The sequence below is a fragment of the Etheostoma cragini genome, chromosome 15 (assembly GCF_013103735.1).
Source record: "Etheostoma cragini isolate CJK2018 chromosome 15, CSU_Ecrag_1.0, whole genome shotgun sequence".
Taxonomy (NCBI): domain Eukaryota; kingdom Metazoa; phylum Chordata; class Actinopteri; order Perciformes; family Percidae; genus Etheostoma; species Etheostoma cragini.
The window spans coordinates 22536068-22551703 of NC_048421.1; the positions used below are offsets into that span (position 1 = coordinate 22536068).

General features: G+C 42.1%; 1 protein-coding gene across 1 annotated transcript in view; it reads left to right on the forward strand.

The window, feature by feature from the left end:
- Positions 1-15636, forward strand: part of csnk1da (casein kinase 1, delta a) — a 19825-nt gene continuing 4189 nt past the window's right edge. The window contains exons 1-7 of the mRNA XM_034893268.1: positions 1-503; positions 10387-10497; positions 12017-12165; positions 13267-13495; positions 13588-13758; positions 13863-14011; positions 15029-15197. Coding sequence (XP_034749159.1) covers positions 428-503; positions 10387-10497; positions 12017-12165; positions 13267-13495; positions 13588-13758; positions 13863-14011; positions 15029-15197 — 1054 coding nt within the window. The 5' untranslated portion in view covers positions 1-427. The remainder of the gene's footprint in view (positions 504-10386; positions 10498-12016; positions 12166-13266; positions 13496-13587; positions 13759-13862; positions 14012-15028; positions 15198-15636) is intronic.

Genomic DNA, 15636 nt, shown 5'->3' on the forward strand with positions numbered 1-15636 from the left:
CCCTCCTCACCCGCAGCAGGGAAGTGATGTCAGTCAGACACCTCTAGCAGATTACTGACAGAGCGGAGGCAGCAACAGGGAAGGAATTTAACGAACCTCCTCAAAATCCATCTTCATCCGCGAAGAATTAACAAGTATCCATATAAAAAACAGTGGGAGCATAAAGTACGAACTGCAACCTTTTTAACAAGCTGCGTATTAGCACAATATGAGGTTGGTAGCGTTTTAAAACAAGTGGCGAAAGATAGTAAGAGCTGACTTCATCCGGAGACAACATAACGTAACAAGAATATACAATTCATCGTTCCAGGAGGTTTTAACGTGTTTTGTGTTTTGAACAGGCTTGGCGTTTAAACCTAAACATTTTTTTGGGATATTTTGAAGCTAGCGAGCGCGCTTGCTAGCCGAAGACAGATCTCTTAAAACCATGGAGTTAAGAGTGGGTAACCGATATAGACTGGGCAGGAAGATAGGCAGTGGATCATTTGGTGACATCTACCTGGGTAAGTTCTTGTCTTAACACATATGCTTTGTTGTATTCTTTGTTTCCAGCAAACTCGACCCGGTTACGTGAAGCTTTCGACACTTCAGCTGGCAGCCTTTCACGGCTTATAGTCAGTCAGCTGTTTGGTGTTTAGGGTAGCAACATTAGCTAGCTACTAAGCTAGCACTCTGTCTAGCAAAGCTGCTAGCAAACTGTTAGCAGTGATAATAAGTCGGCTACGTTGCGATAATTCATATTTAACGATGTATTTGTTAAATGGGCTCGACTTGGGGAGCCCTGTGCCTGTCATGGTGTGAAATTAAATTCAAAATGAAGAATGGAAACCGACGGCTGATGTGTATCATTAGTTAAACCCTTTATCTCCCAGGAAGCTAACGTTAGCTAATATTTAAGGTTACTTTGAGTAGTCCGGGTACACAACAGCTGAGCGGGCCTGAGGCTTTAGTGGGTAAATTCCATGTAAACTTCCTACTGATACCTATATAAACAACTTCTTCCTCTGTTCCTAATAAGAAGTGCATCAGATTAGGCTATCTAACCTCACACCCGTGCTTCTCAAACAGGAGTATTTCATCACGATATTCTTGATCATTACCTCGATGTCGATATTGCGACGATATTTGTTAGGGTCGACAATTGGCTCTTTCACTAAATATTTTACCAATGACATGATGAATAAATAATCATCAATGTCAATAATAATAATAATGACTAAATGGATAAAGTCAAATAAAAGAACTGTGAGAACAGTCTAAGTTCAGAAAATTACACCTCCCTTACTTTTAATGCCATTGCCCAGTCTAAGATGTCAATCATCTGATTATGTATTTGTATTAAAAGTATTTTCTCGTTTTATTAAGAACTTTAGTGCACAACAAACATAACGTACAAAGAGCAGAACCTAATGCGTTGTCCAAATGATGCTGCGTCGATGCGGTTTGGTTGCCGGTTTTTCCGACATCGTGGTAGGAAACGATGTAAAAAATGTTTGATCGATTATTTTTTTATCGTCGTATCAACCCAGAATTGGTGTGAAGTTAATGGTCAAAGTGGGAAGTGCATCATCAATGAGCTCTGAGCATTTAATGTGACAAAAGTGGGGAAAACATTCAAATAAAATTAGAATATGCACCAATAGACACCTGAATTCCATCACCTTTTTATTGTAATGCATCATCTGGTGGCCACATTGGAGGTCAACAGCTCTTGGCAACAGTCTTTGAAAACAACTAATCACATTTCTAACCTTAAGACTTTGTCATCTAAACAACAATAGAGAGGAGACATTATTCATTAATGATCAAACGGCTGCCTTGAACAGCTGGAAAAATACATCTAAAAAAGCTCAAATTTTACAGGCTGCATTTGAAAAGGTAAATGCAAGACATACCTGATTTATGGTAAAAGAGTTAAACATATCATCCCTCACCTTGTTATGGTACGTACCGTAATTCCTCAAATACAAGCCGGGGTCTTTTATTTACCTGAACCGTAGAAGGTAGCTGGCTTTTATTTGAAGCAGGCATTTATTAAAAGCAGCTCTTTTTTTATAATTCCATCTGTTTGATAAGTATAATTGTTTTAAATAAACAGTATTTGGGTCGGAAATAATCAAACACCACCACTGTGTCAGTTTGAACCCCAAATGTACAGAGTATGTATTTGTAATACACTAGTACTACAGTACTGCTGGTAGATTACAATAAGAGCATACAGTAGTTACACCAGTATCTGATTAACGTTACAGACTGTGGCTAGCTAGCTTTGTTTCTAGCTCCAGGCTAATGCTTTTCCTGCTCTGCTCCCGTCGGCTAATCTCTTCGGCTCATCCTCCGGTTTCTTCCAAATTGTAGAATCTGTTAATTTAAATTGGTAGAAATATACATTACGGAAAACTCAAACGCACATTATATGAAAGTCACTTTGGAGATTATCCACACTATTTTTTTCCCCCCCTGGCCTTAATTTGAGTCCGGCCTTTATTTGTCTGTTGACCACCCCCCCGGCCACTATCAGGGTTCCGGCTTTTACTTGACTACCTGTCTTTATTTGAGGAAGTACGGTAATTTGGTTTATTAAAACTAAGCTGGTACTTTGGTCATCCTTAAGTTCCCGTTTAGAAGATCAGAGGAAGTGTTCGTTTGGTCAGGTAACATTTTGTTCTGTAAAGCCTTTGCACACACATTGTTGTGTACAGAGACCTGAAGTCCCGCCCCTGCAGAACCTCATGGGACCTTAATTTGGGAAAAATGTGAACGGAGAGATGCAATTTTTTTTTTTAATTATTATTTTTTGGGCTTTTCGGCCTTTTTATTTGATAGGACACCTAGGTGTAACTTGTTGTCACGAGTTGGATTTAAACCCCTACTTTCGCAGTTGTTTAGATGGTTAGAAATTGTTGCAGTGCCACCCAGATGCGGACTGGCAATTGGGAGAGTAAAGACTTTTCCCGGTGGGACGGTAGTGTTTAGAGGCTGCCCGGTGGCCGCTGCCTGCCAGCCAGCAGACCTGTGTGTTGTGTCAGTGTCCACTCTCTGTGGAAAAGCAGAGATGAGCAGCGCGGCGTCCGTGGTCTCAGCTTCAGGTTTATACAGGACGCGCTATGGAGATTAAGCGGGACAATGCAGCAATATTACCAGATGATAATAGTGGAGGACTGGTCAGAGACCAATACATTCATGATTTCATTTTCTTTGTTGCATGTCCTTCTCTAATAAAGGACATTTTGTGTTTTTTATTTTAGCTTACATTGGTTTCATAACGTTCTCAATAAGTCTCACATCTTTGGACCAACACCACAATGCTTCTCAATCTTTTTATTTTGGTGCTGTCACTTGTCAAAAGAATAAAAAAAAAAAACATATTGTTTTACATATGTGCTCAGCATGTATTGAAGTCACTTCTTCCAGTTTTTGTCCCGTTCTGATTGTTCTGTATGAACATTAATTGTACAAAGATATTTAGAATTAGACAGAGCTTATAAAGACTTGCGCATATGGTTGTAAAACATGTTCTCACGTTGTAAGGGTTGGAAATTAAGCCTAGAGTCATAAGGGTCCATTTCCTAAGCAACATTAATTCCCTCTGCTCACTTTTAAGGCAAAGTAGGCTAAATAATAATACATGTATTTATATTCTGCGTTACATGGTAGGCTACTCAAAGACACTGTACTGTGAAACTAGCACATTATCACGTAAAAACAGAAACATGAAACTAGCATATTTAAAGCAATTAAAACACTGTAGCCTACAACTTTGTAAATAAAATGTGGAGTGACTAGTGGGCTAAGTAGATATTTTTACATCCTTACGCATTCATTCAGGTCCGCTATTGTCTGTTTGGCTTTTTCTCTCCGCCTGATAACAGCTGTATTTCCCTTTTTATGCATATTAAATTCTTCACCTCCTCGTTACTTTCCACTAAAAGCTGCTGCTCATTGGATGAAACATATATTATGAGTCTTCTCATTTCTGCATCAGTAAATCTGTGATGGATACCGGATACTGGATAAGCTGTGAATGTGCACTTATCCCAGCTATCTCCACCTGGCATGACATGGCTTCACCTGTTGATCCTGGCTCGGCGAACGTGCAACCGATTAAGCCGCGATGAGCCGATCACACTAAGTCAAGCTGCGCTTTTTTCACTCATCCTGAATATCTTCATTCTACTTTCGTGCAACAGGCCCCAGATGAGTTTTATCCAGTGAAGTATTTTCAGCGGATAAGCTAAAGAACAGGCAAGATCCTCCGCTCATTTGAGGAACGTTCCACCCCCGGTACGATGCACAGAGACATCTTGGCTTCAGCGAGACGTCATCCATGAGACATTGAAGTGTGTAGTCTTTCTAATTACGTATTTTCACAGTCTTATAGAACAGCTAACAAGATACTGAGACTGTCTTGGGTTGAAAAGGTATCTTTTAAATTGATGAACATCATATCTGTAATCCATGGCACAGTTCACACGGGAACCAAAATTAACTTGCCTCTCCTTGTTAACTCTGTTCAGTTTTTCCTGAATTAAGGCCCCATGGACCAGAAGTCGAAGGGCGTGACTTCGGCTCTGTATTCAATCTTTATGTGAGATCTCAGCTTCGCCCATGGCAATGTTTTTTCTGCCTTATTGGCTCACTGGCATTTTGGGAAATTCACAAAACAGTAAATATAATTTCATTTCTGCACCATAAGATCGATATTCAGCCAAATGTCCACCAACATCTGTAGCTGGTTACTTGTTGTTAGTCAAACAATATTAGTGTAAATCATCCTTCATATTGCTCTGACTGCACACAAGCCTTATCTCAATGTTCCTCTGATATTTGGTGTTCTATTTCACAGCAAGGCTCGCATACGATACAGTGTGTAAAAGCTTTAATAATGCTGACGCTGTATAATGCAGCCTAGTGTGCCGGGCCCGGCTATGTGCTGGCACTCTGCTTGCATTTGTGTGTGAGGCTGTTTATTGGCGGGAGGAGGAGATGAGGTCAGCTGTTATAACCAAGCCTAGTACAAAGTACTCTTTGTGCTCTGATGGGGTGTGAATGTGTACGTATTCAAATATTCAATTTTTTCCCCCCTTAAGAGCATTTCCCGCCTATTAATGGATAGAACCGTTAGATGTGAGAAAACTCTGAACCTTCTGCTGAACCTCTATACTGTATGTTGGCCAGCTCTACCAACTGAGCTAACCGGGCCACGGTAGGATAGTTTGTAAATGACAAGTTTGTCCTAGCAAAGCATGGCAGCTAGGCTAGCTCTGTCAAAGGTAAGGCAACAAAATCCAGCTCTAAAGCACACTGGTTGACACATGATCTCTCAATTTATCTGTTGCCAGATTGTGGTGTAACGGGAAGATATGCTAAACTATTTACTGCCCAACAGCCATCACTTCCTGGACCCTCTGCCCGGTCATCTGCAAAAAAGTCTTTATTAATCAAATTCAGACCGACGTCATGGTTGCTGCACAATCTACCCAACCAGAAGGTCCCATGAGTAATAGGAGTGAGAGTAGATGGGGGGGGGGGGGGAAAACAACTTGCACAAGCTTTTTTATTTATTTAAGTAAAGCCATGATTATATTACATGTTTACAAGACTTTCAATATTCAATAGCTAAATAAAGATATGTTATCCATGCATCAGTTAATCTCATTTCATCATAACACTTAGGCCTGGCCAACGTGAGAGAGCAGTTTATATGTTGACTGTATTTGGGGTGTCAAAGGTTAAGGCCGGTTATGCCTACATCAGACGCCTCCAAATAATTAAATGCGCAACTTTTGGTTTCCATAGCAGCGTGCACATAAGTGTGGCTTTATATCACGTTGAAAAAAAACCCGGTGAAATTTCAAATTGCCAAAATTTCTATTCTATTTTATTTATTTTTTGGCACCTATACCACACTGGGCATCCCCACAAGCATCTAAACACAGAGGCCTCAATGAAGCGGAGGGAGAGCATTGCATTTAAAACTTATTTTATAAAGTCTGTTTACAACTCACAGATTTAAGTAGTAGCGTTTGATGCAGTAGGCTCCTAAAAGTAAATGCAAAAAAATCATTAAAAAAAGTTATTCAAAATAGGAAATAGTGAATCAAGATTTTGATTAATCGTGCAGGCCTACTTCTCATCCACCTATTAGCTACCGGTTAATGGGTGTGGCCGACACCAACATCTTGATCCATTGTCATGTGGTCCATGCCATAGAAGGATCTATTGTTTGTGTATAGTGAATAATATGGAAAACTAGGATTTAAAAAAAAAAAAATTGCATACTCAATCGCAATATTGGCAATTGGATTATTTATTCCCATATTGTTCAGCCCTACTCGGTGGCACCTTAAGCAACACTTGACCCCACCTGAGCCCCTTAAATAAAACAATAAATAAAAAGTTTGGCAGCACAGCACTTTTAGTTAATTACCTCTCTGACGAGTACTCTGACCTAAGGGTGACTCACTGCTTTCCTGCTCGTCTTCCTCTGAAGCTTCGTGGTTTGATTGTGTAAAGAAGTGATGGCGTTTTATGGTGGTTATGCTGACGTCATTGCCGGCGACTAGCCTTTTATTTATTTTTTAACTAAGGAACCTTTTTTGCGTTGAAAAATCCATTTTTCCCCCCTTTTTTTTTTTTTTTGCCCCATCCAGTCCATCTCCCCATGCAGCGAGTAAGTCCAGAGCTGGTGACGTCTCAGGAATGTTTAACACATTATACAGTAATGGGCCGGGTTTGCTGTGGCCTTGTGCTGAACGGCAGTTCCTAAATGTTGATTTGTGTGCGAGACGTGTGCTGGGGAGGGGGGGGGAGATTGTTGACACCGCATCATCCTTCTCAACGAGTTTCCTTTGTCGTTTGCTATGGATTTCCGAGGGAGTTTTATCCGAGCTAGGCTTCTGTGTTCAAGTCTCGACAGTGATCTTTGACATGCTCATACAAGAATGCCTGAGTGATGGCGTGTAATTATCAGCAATGAAACGTTAGTATTCTTTAGCAGTGAATTGACTTGGTGTAAATGTGTCTCAGTAATTTACCTCTGTTGCTGTATTGAAGTTGTGTAGGGGGATGTGCCCCAACGTGTTTTGCCAGCAGCATTGCTCAGGATAAAAACACACGCACACACCACATATGTACACACTTTTCATACCAAGAACACACACGAACACACACACACGCACACACAACTTCCCCTCTAAGATCAGGGGGGAGGAGCATTTCCCCAGAAAAATCTGTCTGGACAAAACACATTCCTGTGACGCAATAAAGCAGACGACAAACTGAAATGTGCTGCTCGGACTGTAAAGAGCCTTTCCACTGTGAATGATTCGATTGATTTGGCCATGCACACAACTAGAACAACAAGTCAGTTGAGTGTCTTTGTGTTGTGCTGAAACTGAAATAGAGTAGTGTTTACCCGTCAATCAGTGGAGCACCAAGTTAGTTTTAGGGGCTTTTTCACACCTGTAAGTCCAAACCTATGTTTATGCTCCATGTGTGTACATGTGATCCGGTTAGCTTTGGTTTCACACTGCAATTATGGAAGTGCCCAAAGGCCTTCACGCAATACTTATGTCCTGTCGTCATCACCTACGTGATCTGCCTATCCCGATACTTTTATTTTGATTGGTTTGTAGACGGGCTTCCTGTCCTCCCTCTAGGGTCTAAATTGTTATTTTCCATCCGACGCCTGCTCTTCCCGTTCTGCTGTGGCTTGTTTTGACACATGAACTTTACTTGGGTCTTGAGGAGCTGCCGCATTTACGTAGAGGCAAAGTGAAACCCGCATAGTACATTTCCTACCACTCAACGGCTTAACTGCTAACTTCTCTTCTGCTCCGATTGGGACTCATCCACTGTCACGTCTATCAGCTCGCCTGCTCTTACAACATAACAGCTGACCACAGCTTCCTGTTATTGGTCCGAAAGTCTAAAGCAAAAATAATAGCCGGACCATGGTTCTCCTTGATCCAGACTGAGAGCACTTCTTTTTGTACGACCATGGTCTGGACCTTGGTCAGGGAAGTTTTCACACATGTTGTATTGGTTTGGATCAAACTAAAAAGTCATAAAGTACAGACCAGACGAGGTGGGTGTGAAGCCCCATAAGTGTAATAATTATGATTATAAATCTCTCGCAACAATTTTATGGCTGCAAGTAACCATTATCTGCATTTATAAAGTAATCTATCAATCATCTTAACTATAGAAGAGCGTATTGTCTCTTTTTTTTATTGTTTAAAAATATTGTAATTTGTATTTTTTCATGAATTACTACATCCACCATTTCATTAATACAACAAATTTAAGAAATATTTTCAGAAGGACAATAATAAACCAAAAAAGGGCTTTTAAGGTTGGAGTTGGGTCCATGAGTAACAAAATGCAACATTACACATTTTTCTACATTAAATACAAAAAGAAAGTGGACAAACTGAAAAGAGAGGCCTTTCACAAATGTCCTGTTAGCCCCCATAATATAAAATAAATATATGGTCTTGTATTTTATCCTATTTCATGTACAGTTAATTGTATGTATGTATATTGTAATCTATTTAATTTATATTCTGTGCTGTGCTGTGTGACTGATATTTTGCTGCTGTAACATTATATTTTACCTTTTTTCCCCATTTATCATCTTCATGACCCTTATTTAACAACTTTAGTGCAAATGAGTAATCAATTCTTTACCATGCGGTCAAAGGGTGTATGCCCCAACTTGTCCCGCTTCTGTGGAGAATCCACATTTCCTCTCCTATACTATGAAGGTGAAATGATTTTTAGTAAAGTTTAGTAAAGTCACTGCCCAGACTATTATGGAGTTGGCCAGTGGCGTTTCTATTTGGTTGCTGAGTCTGCAGCAAACCGTTACATGCTGTACAAACGCGCAGACTTTCAGTATTATTTTAACAGTTCTGTATAAATTATACAACGCAACAGCTTTGAAGTGAGTCATGGCCCTAATGGTGTGCCCCGCTCTGGGGAGTGCTGCTCAGCCGGCCCAGATGACATAAGAACAAATCAATGATGCTCCATTGGTGCTGCTCTTAGCGTACACTGTTGAACTGCTGCCCAAACAAGACCATCAGGGATGTGTTATTTTTTTTTTTTTTTAAAGAAATGTAGCAAGACGTGCTGCTGAGGAGAGCTTGAGCAACCAGACTCAGTGAATGACGTTTGTGGCCATGGCTGTTTCTACGGTTTACTACAGCACGACCATCAGCAGCATACTAGGCCTACTAGTACAGATAGCCTGAAGTGCAGCGTTAACGCCGTGTCATGCACGCGGAGCGCAACTTCATGAGGGGGATGGGTGGGAGCCCGCATGTCTGTGTGCTAGAAAAAAATACATTATCGATTGGGGAAAAATGTAATTTGGAGTTTTTTTCTGCCTGGTCCCATGTGTGGGAAACACTGCACACACCCCAGGACCAGGGATTGAACTACTGACTGGTCAATGACAGCTCTACCACCAAAGCCCCACCTCAAACTATTAATTCTTGTTTGTGATGGTGTTAAAATACACAACCTGGCGGAGCAATGGGCTTTTTTTCCCAATCAAACGCTGTTCTCCGCGAGCTATACATCTCCAGCCAATCGGATTGTTTTGATAGTAGAGCCCATCCCGATGTGACGGGAAAGACTAACTGGGAAATTTAAAGTCTACTTGTGCTACATTTGGAGACAACAGGATGTCACACAAATTTCAGTGACACTCCCAAACCGCCGCACCCCCTGCAGAAAATCCTGATCTCCTTTTGGTGATGTGAAGTGTGGTTAAAGCGGTAGAATTACTTCACCAATTACTTTCACCAGTTATACAAACAAAAAGCAAGATTGTCATCAACCGTGGGGATATGATCAGGTCGTGGTTGTTTTTTTTTGTGCTTGGGTGAATGCAGAGGCTCCGTTTGTTTTCATACTTTTTGGACCTTTGCCAATCACGTGCCCGGAACGTGTGTGTTTATGTCTGTGTGAAATGAGATTATGAAACCTGGTGTCCAGCTGCAAGTAGATACATGAAAGAAGAGCAAAGAACACACTGCACACTGTTGCATTCTCTTCCGTGTGTGCTGGCTGTGCTGTGTTAACCGCTGATACAGTATGTAGCCAAGCAGGTCTTCTTCACTTTAATCACCAGCTACACAAGGGATTTTAGATATTTGTTCTGTGTCTAGCAGCAAATGTGAGCTATGTAAAGGCTGTGGACAAGGCAGAAATTATAAGATTAATGCCAAATTAGCTTCACTGGACTTTGATCTGACAGCAATACAAGACTTGACCGCACTACGTGCTGCAGATCAAATACCGCCTCATTAGATGAAGTAATTCCGTAGTGAATGTCTGTTTTACGTTTTTGTAACTCATCTCTCTCTGTCTCTCCAGGTACCGATATCTCCGTCGGAGAGGAGGTAGCCATCAAGTTGGAATGTGTGAAGACCAAACACCCCCAGCTCCACATCGAGAGCAAAATCTACAAGATGATGCAGGGTGGAGGTACTTTATACTCGCCACGTATACACACATCCTGCCACTCTGTCAAGTACTCTGCATCGATATTTACAAGCACTTGAAAATCTATGCGTGCATGCGTGTTAAAAGTTAGACCTTACCATTTTTAGATCTGTTCTGTACTGCATCTTCCGTCACGTGATGCACTCTGGCCCAAAATGAGTTTTCCCCATAGAGAGGTCTGTAAATCAGTTAATACATTTTTTTATTTTATTGAACCATCATTTTTTTTAAATCGTGATGGTTTCACGTGCCGCTGAGCAACCCTCATAGGCACGAACAAGGCTCTGCCTCGAACACTATCCATTTCTCATGATGCATCCATGCTTCAGATGGAGAGAGGCTGCATTAGACCCAAAGTAGTGAATTTTTGAATACTTTTTTTTAATCCCTAATCACATTTTTTAAATATGTTTTTTTTAATAACGCTAATAGGTGGACTCATACTGCACACTTGGCTACTGAGACCCCAGACGTGTGCTTCAACCAAGTTCACACACTAGTTCTCCTTCGCTGGCTGATGAATTCAGGTCTTAATAGTGTTTCCTGCCTTCAGAGCAAACGGCGTACTTGACTTACTTGAGACGGTTGGTCTCTCAAAGCACAACTGTGCACACGCAGGCATTTGTATTTTGGTTCCAGCATGGTAGGAAGTGTTGGGGCCTGGTGGCTGCCCCAGACTGTGGGGGGTATATTTGTTTGTACGTATATAAATAGCTTGTATGCGCTAGTTGCTGAGCTCCAACATTTTATTGCTGTCTGCCTGTAGAAGGAAATGCCAGATGGCCTCTTCGCCTTGGCAACGTCAGCCAATTAGCAGCTACTACAAAACCAGCTGGCCAGTGCCTTTACACTGCTGCTGTGTGTGTGGTGTAGGGCCGGGCAGTATATCGCTATTTGAGAACAGATGTCACCTTAAATTTTGGATATCTTAATATGGTATAAGTTTAGTCTTTTTTTTTTTCTTTCTTTTTTTACAGGCAGCATTACAGTAAAGTGAACTTTTTCTGGACTTACCAGACCTGCTTGCTGTACTATTATTTACCTTTACCCACTTAGTCAGTATATCCACAATGTTGATGATTCTTTATCTAAAATTTCATCGTGAAACTATTTTGTTAAAGCACCAATAGCCAACCATGCAAAATTGTCGCAATATCCACATCAATGTATTTGGTCAAGATTTGTGATGTTTGGGGGGCATGGGCAGTGTGTGCATGCTCAATAACAGTTTGTGATTTAAAGCCTTAAACAACCATAGACTTGATCAAACAAAGAATTACAACTGAGTGATGCACATATTAAACATCCTCCGTTATGTAAGAAGGCTGTTGGTCTCATTTAAACATAACCGCTTTAGTGCTCCTTGGCATATGATTTTAGTTTCTTTAGTTTCTTAATGTCTTTTTCTAACTTTTGAAACCGTTTGCCTTGCAGTACTAAATAAATAACCACTAAGTATATTCCCCTTCCCACCTGTTTCCTGCTCCCTGCTTTCCTCCAGTGGGTATTCCGACGATAAAGTGGTGCGGGGCCGAGGGGGACTACAACGTGATGGTGATGGAGCTGCTGGGGCCCAGTCTGGAGGATCTGTTCAACTTCTGCTCTCGAAAGTTCAGCCTCAAGACGGTCCTGCTGCTGGCTGACCAGATGGTGAGAGAAAAGAAGAACTGAGAGCTAACAGCTATAGGGACTGTGTCGTTTTTTTGTCGTTATTGTGAAAACGGCGTGTTGCGGGGCTGCACGATATGAGGAAAATATGAGTGTCTATTGCGATACGTTGCAGCCTTTTGCGATGTGTTTATTGCTTAAGTTGATATTGCGATGATAGATAAAAGATATGTTGTGCAGCCCTAGCATGTTTGCATGGTTGGAGTGCTCATGTTATGCTTTTCTCTTTTACTTTAGTGTGTCTATATACGATGCCATATACTCATTTGCATATTAGTTACGTCATTATGTGGTTGTTTGCATAAAGCTTAGTGATTTTGTCAACAAGGTAGATGGAAAGAAATAGAAATCTTCAGCCAAACACTCACAAACTCAATACAGGAAATTATTTGTACCTATAATTATGACTTAGGTAGCTTATCTTTGAAGTAAAACAAGAAATAATACAAAGGGAGGGGAAAACGATCAATAGAGAGTTCTCAAAGTGGCTGGCTTTGGACAGCTCAGCTGTCTTTCTCCTGTCGCGTCCAGCTCTCTCTCCTACTTACACTTGCTCACAACCTGTCCCTTCTCCCCTTTCTAACTGCCTAAGCACACGGGGAGGGGAGGGGAGGGGCTGCTCCGCTGCCAGAGGAGAGAAATACCTTGCATGCTCTCTTATTAACAAAACGCAATGTGTGGTGATTGTGTGGCGCACCGCCACAAATTAGTCTGTGAAAACACTGTAGGTACTCCGCATGTGCGGCTCCCAACAAAGATGGTATAGGGGTGACCTCTAGCTCACCCAGTACGAGCGTGCGCCCCATGTACACAGTCCTTAGCAACGGCCCAGGTTTGTGTCACCCCCCATCTCTCTCCCACCTTTCCTGTCTATCCAGTGTCACTATCTAAAAACGGGAAAATGCCCCAAAAATAACCTTCAAAAAAAACAAAGATGGAACATTAGTGAGATGCCTCACTCGATAGACAAATAACCACAGGGTAGACAATTAAACTACGTAAACCTTTTAAATACAATCGTGAACCTGAAAATTAGCATTATATGAGGTCTTTAAGGCTGACGCCAGATCTTCTCCCGTCTAGATCAGCCGCATTGAGTACATCCACTCCAAGAACTTCATCCACAGAGATGTGAAGCCAGACAACTTCCTGATGGGGCTGGGCAAGAAGGGCAACCTGGTCTACATCATCGACTTCGGCCTGGCCAAGAAGTACCGCGACGCCCGCACGCACCAGCACATCCCCTACCGCGAGAACAAGAACTTGACCGGCACCGCCCGCTACGCCTCCATAAACACACATCTGGGCATCGGTAAGACACGCGTCCTCAAAAGTATTGACGTCTGCCATGATTGGGTAGACCCGTCCAGGCTGCTGATTTGACTTTGTCCTCTCTGTCTACAGAACAGTCCAGGCGGGACGACCTGGAGTCACTGGGCTACGTCCTCATGTACTTCAACCTGGGTTCTCTGCCCTGGCAAGGCCTCAAAGCCGCCACCAAAAGGCAGAAGTACGAACGCATCAGTGAGAAGAAAATGTCCACGCCAATCGAGGTCCTCTGCAAAGGCTACCCATGTACGTTGAGCTGCTCCCTCCCGGATGAAGGATGTTAAGAATCATGTATTATCGTTGAACATAACCAAACCCTCACATGTTCCGCTCTGTTTCCTCCCCCACAGCCGAGTTTGCCACCTACCTGAACTTCTGCCGCTCACTGCGCTTCGACGACAAGCCTGACTACTCGTACCTCCGCCAGCTCTTCAGGAACCTCTTCCACAGACAGGGCTTCTCCTACGACTACGTCTTTGACTGGAACATGCTCAAATTTGTAAGTTGTATTATCACATTGGGGGGGATTCAGTTCATTCTTTATCACCTTGAATGATGCTTGCCATTCAGAAAATGTATTGTCACAGTAATTGGTTGAATACTATCATTTAGCCCAGGTTAATTTATATTCAGTCTTAAAGATAGTGACTGCTTTTTATTTAAAGGTCTGTGTTTCATTTCATTAGTACCGAAGAGAACACTTTTACAGGTCAATGCCATACATTGACATGAAGATTAATTTTGGTAGTTTTCAACCCTATTTTACCCTGCATTGGTGTCTTTAGTGACTAACGTTAACAATTTTTTTTAAACTTTGGTCAAGGATGGAGCGAGAACACTGTACCCGGCAGCCGTGAACTTGGCTGCAGTGTAATCCTAAAGATTGTAAAGATAAATATGCATTATCAGTTTCATCCACTAAAAGTTCTGTTTTTGCCTCTGACAAGCGCAGATTATTATTCTAAGTGTCATTATGGAAAGGATCCCTAAAGAGATGGACCTTTTTGTCAAAGAGTAAGATCCTTTTTGTTAACCCAGAAACTGCTCTGAAGTCGCTATCCACCAGACTCCATTTAAATAAATGATATTTTTAGCGTGTATAGAGCCAGCATATTTTCACATGGAAATGGGTGAGTTTAGGGGTTATTTCCACCAAACCAGAGTAGTGATTGTTGAAACAGTGGAGAACCAAGATGACCTTTGGTAGTTTTCTTTGGTTCCTGTTGACTTTGAATGAAGTGTGTTTTCAGGATGATAAAAATACTCTTCTGGCGGGTTCGGCGATGGAGATTTCGGGTCTGTAAACAAAAAGGATCTTACTGTTAAACAACACCGTAGTGATCCTTTCCATAATGTCATCCGACATGAGGAATAATACTCTGACTGGAATGTTTATCAGTGTTTGTACCTACTCAGATAGGAAAACCAGAAAGAGACTATTCAGGTTAAAAAGGCAACGGCTACTGGATATTGAGAGCCAAACCGTGTGTGTGTGTGTGTGTGTGTCGTGTGCCAGGGTGCCAACAGGGCCGTGGAGGACGCAGAGAGGGAGCGTCGGGAGCGTGAGGAGAGACTGAGGCACAGCAGGAACCCCGCAGCCAGGGGCATGGCCTCGGCCTCTGGAAGAGCCAGGGCGGCTCCGGAAGTCGCCGCCCCCTCACCCCTCAACCCTGCCTCACACACAGGTCAGCACGCACCAGTGTTTCCTCCATGGTGATTTTTCAGTGGCGGCCCACCATGGCAACATTGTCACCACGGTGTCAGAAATAGGGTTGTACCAAAAATGTAGTTGCATTTTAAATGATCCTGCCGACACAATGCACCCACCGTAGGCTGCCACGCACACTGAAATTTAACAACAAGTAGAACTATTCAGAGGTTATTGGGCTCGTCCAGGTTAACGCCTCATACTGTTGTGTTGATGGAGTTTATTGTCAAAACCTTCGCTTTCTTTAGAGTCAACTATTACACGAACCGCTCCACCAAAAACATCACCGCGGTGGGTCCGTCCTAATTGCAGACGTGTTGTAGATGTCATGTGCCCAATAGTTCCTCAAAAAATACCTGTACTTTTAACAGGAAAAGGAAAAAGGGGAAGGCTGAAATCAACTCACTGACCAGTTA